We start from the raw sequence: 10548 nt of genomic DNA, 5'->3' as shown, positions 1-10548 counted from the left end.
GAAAGCTAGCCACATATTGTCAGATCCCAGACCTCAGACTATATACTGTGTAAGTTTATAAGCCCCTCCAGTGTCAGGAATAGATAGTATGTGATAATACCGTATATACCGCTCAGGGAACACTTACCTTTCAGAGATAATTTCAGTAGTCATACTAAATAATGGCACAGATCTCCCAGACATTATGACTGCACATATCCCTAGTCTTTATAACAATATTGCACTCATTCCCTGACAGACCGCAGCATGGCCATTAGTTAGAGGCTGCTAATGATCTTTGGAGCAGGTAAGTTTTCCCTGAGTGGTACATATTGGGCCGTCTGAAGACTGAGTTTAGTCTAGGACAATTTGTCTGCACTACTAATTAACAGCAGTTACATTACCAAACTAGGGCAGTCCCTATAGGAGGAAAACACAAGAATTATACTGTATTGTCACATACTATCTATTCCTGACACTGGAGGGGCTTATAAACTTACACAGTATATAGTCTGAGGTCTGGGATCTGCCAATATGGGGCTAGTTTTCTGACTGTTTCGGATAACATGATTCATGATTTTAGTTTTTTGTCTAGTCTCGTTTGAATATAGGTCAATATTAAATAGTCTCCTGATGAGTCGCCTTTGGTGAGGACGATGAAACCCGTAGAAATGAGAGGCTTGGAAATGTGGGATATATGTTTTGTCTATTAAGCTATGTGCACACGGTGCGTATTCTGCTTTGGAATTTTCCACGCAAAATTTACTAAATCCGCAGGTCAAATGACCTGCATTTTTCCTGCAGATTTAGTGCATTTTTTGTGCGATTTTACTGCATATTTTGTGCGGTTTTCCCCTGCGGTTTTCCACCTGCAGATTTCTAGAATGGAGCAGGTGGAAAACTGCAGCAAACCGGCACAAAAGAAGTGACATGCTGCATTTTTCATTCCACACCAAATCTGCACGGAAAAAAACGCAGCATGTGCACTGCGGATTTTGTTTTACATAGCCTTTAATGCTACTGTACATCACATGCAGTTCTGCTGCGAATCCGCAGGGCCAAATGCGCTGTGGATCTGCAGCAGAATTCGCACCATGTGCACATAGCCTCAGTCACCTTCTGACTAACCTTCAGGGGGTGAATTATTTGTATAATTTTACATTTGAAATTAATAAAGTTTAGTTTTATCCTTTTGTCAGCAAACATGAGGAATGACAAGAGACAACCTATTTAAGAAGATTCAGTTTTGGTTAAAACTATTCCAACATTATGAACAAAAAAAGGCTTCTCCCCTATGTGACATCTCTGATGTTTATTAACAGTTGATTTCCAAGTAAAATATTTCCTACATTAAGAAAATGAAAAAGGTTTCTCCCCTGTGTGACTGCTGTGATGCTTAACAAAATATGATTTGTGCGCAAAATATTTCCCACATTCTGAACAGGAAAAAGGTTTCTCCCCTGTGTGGGTTCTATGGTGATTAACTAAATCTGATTTCTTGTTAAAACATTTCCCACATTCTGTACAAGAAAAAGGCTTCTCCCCTGTGTGGGTTCTATAGTGAGTAACAAAATTTGATTTCTCGTTAAAACATTTCCCACATTCTGAACAGGAAAAAGGCTTCTCCCCTGTGTGGGTTCTTTGATGGCGATCAAGACGTGTTTTCCCTTGAAAACATTTTCCACATTCTGAACATGAAAAAGGCTTCTCCCCTGTGTGAGTTCTATGGTGAGAAACAAGCAGTGATTTATGTGCAAAACATTTCCCACATTGTGAACATGAAAAAGGTTTCTCTCCTGCGTGAGTTATTTGGTGTGCAACAAGACTCCCTTTTTGGTTAAAACATTTTCCACATTCTGGACAGGAAAAAGGCTTTTCCCCTGCGTGAGTTTTTTGGTGTTGAACAAGATTCCCTTTCTGGTTAAAACATTTTCCACATTCTGAACATGAAAAAGGCTTCTGCCCTGTGTGCGTTCTATGGTGTGTAGCACAAAGTGATTTCTTGTTAAAACATTTCCCACATTCTGAACATGAGAATGACTTCTTTGCTTTAGGAGCAGTTTGTTTTGTAATGCCTCTTTTGTGACTTTGATTTTCCTTAGTAGTCAGTAATGAATCAGAAGATGGGACCTGTTTCATAGGATCAGATGACAGATCTTTGCTGTGAATGGATGATGGTATATCTGGAGTAATAGAAATCACTTCAGTTGTATCTTGTAGGATCTTAAGATCATCAAATTTAAAAATTGAAGATGTCAGCTGTCCCTCTGATCTCCTGGTACAGTCATCTAAGATAAAAAAAACAACATTTTTTTTAAATAAAATATCCTTGAGTTTTATATTTTTGATCATTTCTACTTAAACTGTACATAAAAATGGCAAGCTATGTAAAAAACTTTAATTATTTACCAAGACAATGACAGTTCACAGTCTAATAGAAAACCTTGTTGGATGAGCCAGTAGTGTGTGGTGTTCAACTGTTTGTTCATTCTGCCTCCCAAATATCAAATAAAAAGAAATCAATCAATGATATGTAGGCGAAAATAATACCAATTTTCATCTCACAAAAAACAAGTCCCCACTCAGGTCCATCATCTGTCAATGGAAAAACAGATAAGGCATGTGATGTACAATGTCTGTGAGGTATGGGGTTTTGTCCACAAAATATGATGTTTTCTGTTGTAACATTCCAGAAAGATCCGGCAGATATGACAATCCAGGCTGCTAGCTCTGCAGCTTCATTCCTCCTCCCTTCACACACACACAGAGCAGTGCCACCCCCCCTCCTCTACAGCCTGTGTTCGCACTAGTAATAGGAGACCCCCCTGCTGTTACAACCATTTGTTTCCTTCTCTCCTCTTCAGAGCGGGAAAAACTTCTTTGTTTGAAACGAATAAAACTATGAGAGACTATACCATAAGAACCAAATACCCTAGAGATATGAAAATCACATTTTTGTAATCCGGACGGTCACAGCGTCGCTACCGTGGTTCTGGCGAAGCGTAATCCTTTCAGAACCTGAGATATGTGTTCCAGCTAAACGGTGTATCAGAACTACTGCATATTTGGTCTTGAATTATTGTACTCAACAAATCACAACCAATGATGCCCTATATGTGTCTGTGCGGGCTGCCCCCACGGAGTTATGATTAGTATAAGTTTTCTAGTGTAATTCTACATCCAAAAGAGAGAGGTGGGATTAACCCAGCATGCATCTCTCCGTGATGTCACATAGCAAGTCTTTAAAGCATTTCCTGGACAAAACCAGAGCAGAACAGCTCAAGTCGTCGTGCTAGAAAGACCCAGATGAGCGGAGAAGTGCAGCTCCGCCTCCACCCACCTTAGCCGCATGGTCTGCCTAACAACAATATGGAACCGTGAGTATAATCTCTTTGTTTTCTCCACTTTTATTTTATACCTGTACTGTACATATTTTATGTCTCAATTTTATAGCAACTTTTATCTGTAATCACTGTCCTCTTTCGGAAAATAAATGAAATAATTATTTAGATCTGTCTCTATGCTCTAAGACTCGAACTATACGCCTTTGATAGATAATGGCTACTAATTCAAGGGGTTTGCCACGGACCCTCTTAATTTAACACTGTGAATTAAGTAACCGTGACTGGTGGCAGCGCGTTGTGCACGGCTATTGCGGCTTGCTGGCAGTCTAGAAGGGTCTTATAGAGCTGAATAAGGGTCTGCGGCACCAGCATTCATAATTCCCTTACTGCAGAAGCCTAATTGCCGGTTCACAACAGGCAGCCCGTCCGGCGACCAATTATCCTAGGTGCAGTTCCCTGACTGACCTGAGGGTAAGGGGGGCGCCGGAGAGCTGCAAGTTCAAAAGTGGAACTGAGAAAGTGGGATATACATAAATCCCCGCAGTACTTGGAAGATTGATAGCAGTGGTGGGGCATCCAAATTAAACTCCCCCTGCGGCAAATTGTAGAGCGAGATTAGCTTGCTGGATATTTTTGGTCACATGGTGCCAGTGTTGGGATAACTAAGATAAGCCCCACTGCGCCTGTGATAGCCGTGTGCCGGCATTGTGTCACGCCCCTCCGTCCGCTGATACACCGGTGTCAGTGGTGGGATTGTGACAGTGGTGACACAGGGTCCGCTGTCCGTCGCGTTTTGGTGGCAGCGGGACCCCCGTTAGTGTCGCCCGTAAGTGGATGAACGGCGGTGGGCTGTTCGTCACATATTGGTGGCAGAGCGGTGGGATAATCCTAGAGCATTAGTGATTTGGTTTGAGCAATCATTCCTCTCACTAAAGACCTGCACGGTTCCTGCGGGAATCCTGCATCATAGGTTTTGGAGAACAGACTCAGTGGTTACTAGTCCTGAGACATTAGTGTGTACTTGCAAGTATTCCCTCCCTTTTTCTCCGTTTTTCTTTTCTGTCTTTTATTTGGCAACCATGGCTACGATGGGAGCAGAGTGGTATAAGCAGCATAACAAGGCATCTCTTATTGCCCTCTGCGGGGTGTGGCGGATCGACACCACGAACAAAAAACAAAGCCCAAATGATCGCGGCTCTGGTGCAACGGGAAAACGACCAGAGCCCAGCGAACGCAGAAGCGGGCTCAAGTAACAATGGGGCTGCAGCAGAGGCTCCACTCATGAGCGCTGGCCCCACATTCAACCATAACGGGGTGGACCCCTATCTGCAAATGGCCTTGGACGAACTCCCTGCCGAAGACAGTGAGGGTCGTCTGACACTGATCCGGCAATATCGGCAGGAGGCCCAGGCCGAGCGTCAAGCCCAGGCTGAGAGAGCCGAACGTGAGCGTCAATCCCAGGCTGAGAGAGCTGAGCGCCATGCAGAAGCTCAGAGGGCCCATGAGCTGGAGATGCTCCAGCGGGGGTGGAATGCCCCCACAGCCCGAACCAGTGAGCCCAGCAGCGTCCAGACTCCTAAACCCCGGACAGAGCATTTTCCCGTGATGGAAAAGGACGGGGACTTGGACACGTTTCTGCGAGCCTTTGAGAAAGCCTGCAGACAGTACCGACTGCCCGAAGACCAATGGGCCAGGTACTTGACCCCAGGGCTAAAAGGCAAAGCTCTGGAGGCGTTTGCTTCTCTTCCGCAAGCGCATGATGATGACTATCGCGCCATAAAAGAGGCGCTGATCGCCAAATATCGGCTGACACCTGAGGTATACCGAAAGAAGTTCCGACACCTCCAACGTGGCCCACATGATAGCTACAGTGATGTGGGGCAAGGACTCAGGACCCACTTTGACCAGTGGATCCATGGACTGTCCGTTGAAACCTTTGAGCAGCTACGGGACCTGATGATCAAAGACCAGTTCCTGCATCTCTGCCCAGCTGAGGTCCGACAGTTCATCCTGGACCGCGAACCAACGAACGCGGACAAAGCGGCGCAGATCGCCGACAACCACGAGGCCAACCGGAAGCCCGAGACGCGGAGGCCAGTCGCCACCAGCTGGAAAGGGGGTAAGCCAGCAACCAACCCCAATGCCCCAGCTAGCCGTCCCTCCGGAGGCCCTGTCCCTGTTGCCAACAACAGGCCGGCTTCTGACAGTCGCCTGTGTCACCACTGCCAGAGGCCTGGTCACTTCTTTTACGCCTGTCCGAACAGGCCGAAGAACCCCCCAGCCAAGGCCCCCGGGCCCAACGCCTCTGTTCTTTTGGTGGGAGGTGTGGTTGGGAGGGCTGACGACAACGTTCAACTTGTTCAGGTGGGGGCCCGTCTTGCTACAGGCCTCAAGGACATCGGGGCTGAACGAACCCTCATCCGTCCTGGACTGGCGGCCCCTGAAGAGTTTGTTGAGGGGAAAACCCTGACTGTCACCGGGATTGGAGGCACCCGTTGTCCTTTGCCAGTGGCACGAGTTTATCTCGATTGGGGTGCTGGGAGCGGGTTGAGGGAGGTGGGAGTGTCTGAAAACCTGCCCACTGATGTTTTATTGGGGACTGACTTGGGGCGGATGGTTGCATACTACGTCAGGAGTGGTACTGTGCAGTGCATATATGCAGAACAGGAGTGGTGCTGTGCAGTGCATATATGCAGGACAGGAGTGGTACTGTGCAGTGTATATATACAGGACAGGAGTGGTACTGTGCAGTTGCGACGCCTCCTGTCTGATTTCACGGTAGGTCTAGAGGGAGTAGTCCTGCTGCCTAAGGCTACTTCTGTGACTATTTTTACCGTGACAGTTTCGCTGTTATTCTGTGTCCCCGAACAGACGTAGCGTGTCACTTTATTCTTTTCCCTGCAGCTCTGTGAGCATAACAGAGCTCTCTTCTGTGCACTTAGGGTGCAGTTAACCCCGTGCACATTACCGCCATAGTGCTCTGCCTCTCTAGCAGCGGTTATATCACCTGGCGCACGATGGACCCCGGGCGGCGAACACGTTTATTTATATTTTTTTAAGCGTGTACCGCCGCCGTAACATAATACTAGCGCCAGGGTCTGGCTAGAGATGGCAGATCAGAAGCAGCTGTTACAGCTTGTGCGTCAGCTCGAGGCTCGTCTTGCTACCCTTGAGAGGTCTCTCGCAGCTGCGCAGGCCACAGATGCTGCCGTCCAGGCACTTACGGACGCGGTAGGGCGTATGTCCATGTCCACCCTTGCGCCGACAGTTACCCGCCTCCCGTTGCCCGATAAATATGCTGGGGATGGAGTCCCTCCTCCATCAGCGGACCCGGGTGCATCTGTAGGAGATGGTCGCGAGCATTTGATGTCGCTGGTTCGTTCGTCGGTGACTTCGTCTACGTGGCAAGCCTATGATGCCGTTAGACCGACTGTCTGGTTACTAGGACACTCCTACATATTTTGAGCAGCACAGCGAGCTGAGTGCCGCCCTGGGGGGAGGCATCTAGGTTTCCGTGACGTGGCCTTCATGTGGAGAGGCATCAGGGGCTTGCAATGGCCGCAAGTTCTACCGGAAGTGGTATCGATTGCAAGAGGAGCCAGGGGTCCTATAATTTTGGATTCTGCACGCGGGGGGAATGATCTATGATCGTACAGGTGGCAGCGCTTCTCACAATGATGCGGGCTGATATGGAACGTTTCCATGGTTTTTTTTTCAGGAATTGGTGCTAGTCTGGTCTGAGATTGTCCCGAGGGCGGTGTGGCAAGGAGCTAGGGATGGTATTGCCGTTGAGCGCACTAGGAGGACCATACACGCCTGTATTTCTAAGATGGTGCGTGAGAGGTTTGGTTGTTAGACACAGACAACTGGAAGGGGATAATGCTGCTTTATTGAGACCTGACGGGGTGCACTTGAACAATATCGGGCTCGATATCTTATCCGGTCTCCAAGATGGCATAGAGCAGGCATTGCTACTGATGGGTGGGGGTCGGAGTCCTGTTTGAGAAACAGGATCCTCCGTGGCGGTGGAGAAGTAATGGCACATAAGTTACGGCTTGCTGGCTGACTTGCCTGCGAATATGGAGTAGGGCATTAGGCAGCGAGCGCGTTTTTAAGAAAGCTAAGTGCCTTTTCAAATGGTTGGTAAGAAAACATTTAATAAAGCTGTGACTGACCTTCACCCATCACTTGGTCTCTGAGTTTTGATTTGTATGGTTAAGTGGGGCTGAGGAAATGCGCCAAGGGGTTGTTTAGCCCTATGTCAACACAGTCATACAGGAGGAGAGGTACTGTGCAGTATATACATATACAGGAGTGGTACTGTGCAGTGTATATATATACAGGAGGAGTGGTACTGTGCAGTATATACATATACAGGAGTGGTACTGTGCAGTGTATATATACAGGAGGAGTGGTACTGTGCAGTATATACATATACAGGAGTGGTACTGTGCAGTGTATATATACAGGAGGAGTGGTACTGTGCAGTATATACATATACAGGAGTGGTACTGTGCAGTGTATATATATATATATACAGGATGAGTGGTACTGTGCAGTATATACATATATAGGAGTGGTACTGTGCAGTGTATATATACAGGATGAGTGGTACTGTGCAGTATATACATATATAGGAGTGGTACTGTGCAGTGTATATATACAGGAGGAGTGGTACTGTGCAGTACATACATATACAGGAGTGGTACTCTGCAGTGTGTATATATACAGGAGGAGTGGTACTGTGCAGTATATACATATACAGGAGTGGTACTGTGCAGTGTATATACACAGGAGTGGTACTGTGCAGAGTATATATAAAGGAGGAGTGGTACTGTGCGGTATATACATATACAGGAGTGGTACTGTGCAGTGTATATATACAGGACAGGAGGAGTTGTACTGTGCAGTGTGTATATATACAGGAGGAGTGGTACTGTGCAGTGTGTATATATACAGGAGGAGTGGTACTGTGCAGTGAATATATACAGGACTGGAGTGGTACTGTGCAGTGTATATATACAGGACAGGAGGAGTGGTACTGTGAAGTGTATATATATATATACAGGAGGAGTGGTACTGTGCAGTGTGTATATACAGGAGGAGTGGTACTGTGCAGTGTATATATACAGGACAGAAGGAGTGGTACTGCGCAGTATATATATACAGGAGGAGTGGTACTGTGCAGTGTATATATACAGGAGTGGTACTGTGCAGTGTATATATACAGGAGGAGTGGTACTGTGCAGTATATACATATACAGGAGTGGTACTGTGCAGTGTATATACACAGGAGGAGTGGTACTGTGCAGAGTATATATACAGGACTGGAGTGGTACTGTGCAGTGTATATATACACAGGACAGGAGGAGTGGTACTGTGCAGCGTATATATACAGGACAGGAGTAGTGGTACTGTGCAATGTATATATACAGGAGTGGTACTGTGCAGAGTATATATATACAGGAGTGGTACTGTGCAGTGTGTATATACAGGAGGAGTGGTACTGTGCAGTGAATATATACAGGAGGAGTGGTACTGTGCAGTACATACATATACAGGAGTGGTACTCTGCAGTGTGTATATATACAGGAGGAGTGGTACTGTGCAGTATATACATATACAGGAGTGGTACTGTGCAGTGTATATACACAGGAGTGGTACTGTGCAGAGTATATATAAAGGAGGAGTGGTACTGTGCGGTATATACATATACAGGAGTGGTACTGTGCAGTGTATATATACAGGACAGGAGGAGTTGTACTGTGCAGTGTGTATATATACAGGAGGAGTGGTACTGTGCAGTGTGTATATATACAGGAGGAGTGGTACTGTGCAGTGAATATATACAGGACTGGAGTGGTACTGTGCAGTGTATATATACAGGACAGGAGGAGTGGTACTGTGAAGTGTATATATATATATACAGGAGGAGTGGTACTGTGCAGTGTGTATATACAGGAGGAGTGGTACTGTGCAGTGTATATATACAGGACAGAAGGAGTGGTACTGCGCAGTATATATATACAGGAGGAGTGGTACTGTGCAGTGTATATATACAGGAGTGGTACTGTGCAGTGTATATATACAGGAGGAGTGGTACTGTGCAGTATATACATATACAGGAGTGGTACTGTGCAGTGTATATACACAGGAGGAGTGGTACTGTGCAGAGTATATATACAGGACTGGAGTGGTACTGTGCAGTGTATATATACACAGGACAGGAGGAGTGGTACTGTGCAGCGTATATATACAGGACAGGAGTAGTGGTACTGTGCAATGTATATATACAGGAGTGGTACTGTGCAGAGTATATATATACAGGAGTGGTACTGTGCAGTGTGTATATACAGGAGGAGTGGTACTGTGCAGTGAATATATACAGGACTGGAGTGGTACTGTGCAGTGTATATATACAGGACAGGAGGAGTGGTACTGTGCAGCGTATATATACAGGACAGGAGTAGTGGTACTGTGCAATGTATATATACAGGAGTGGTACTGTGCAGAGTATATATATACAGGAGGAGTGGTACTGTGCAGTGTATATATACAGGAGGAGCGGTACTGTGCAGTGTATATATACAGGACAGGAGGAGTGGTACTGTGCAGTGTATATATACAGGAGGAGTGGTACTGTGCAGTGTATATATATACAGGAGGAGTGGTACTGTGCAGTGTGTATATACAGGAGGAGTGGTACTGTGCAGTGAATATATACAGGACTGGAGTGGTACTGTGCAGCGTATATATACAGGACAGGAGGAGTGGTACTGTGCAGCGTATATATACAGGACAGGAGGAGTGGTACTGTGCAATGTATATATACAGGAGTGGTACTGTGCAGTGTATATATACAGGAGGAGCGGTAATGTGCAGTGTATATATACAGGAGTGGTACTGTGCAGTGTATATATACAGGAGGAGTGGTACTGTGCAGTGTATATATACAGGAGGAGTGGTACTGTGCAGTGTATATATACAGGAGGAGTGGTACTGTGCAGTGCATATATATACAGGGCAGGAGGAGTGGTACTGTGCAGTGTGTATATGCAGGACAGGAGTGGTACTGTGCAGTGTATATATACAGGACAGGAGTGGTGCTGTGCAGTGCATATATACAGGCCAGGAGGAGTGGTGCTGTGCAGTGTATATATACAGGACAGGAGGAGTGGTAATGTGCAGTGTATATATACAGGAGGAGTGGTACTGTGCAGTGCAT

The 10548-nt window shown here is 46.2% G+C and overlaps 1 protein-coding gene across 1 annotated transcript in view; it reads right to left on the bottom strand.

The window, feature by feature from the left end:
* Window positions 1–1276: 1276 nt before the first annotated feature.
* The window catches only part of LOC141073983 (uncharacterized), a 30100-nt gene continuing 20828 nt past the window's right edge, over window positions 1277–10548 (bottom strand). The window contains exon 2 of the mRNA XM_073561513.1: window positions 1277–2267. Coding sequence (XP_073417614.1) covers window positions 1330–2118 — 789 coding nt within the window. The 5' untranslated portion in view covers window positions 2119–2267 and the 3' untranslated portion in view covers window positions 1277–1329. The remainder of the gene's footprint in view (window positions 2268–10548) is intronic.

The sequence above is a fragment of the Dendrobates tinctorius genome, unplaced genomic scaffold (assembly GCF_039654945.1).
Source record: "Dendrobates tinctorius isolate UK_male_01 unplaced genomic scaffold, ASM3965494v1 ptg000321l, whole genome shotgun sequence".
NCBI classification, from domain to species: domain Eukaryota; kingdom Metazoa; phylum Chordata; class Amphibia; order Anura; family Dendrobatidae; genus Dendrobates; species Dendrobates tinctorius.
This window is presented reverse-complemented; position numbering and strand designations above follow the sequence as displayed.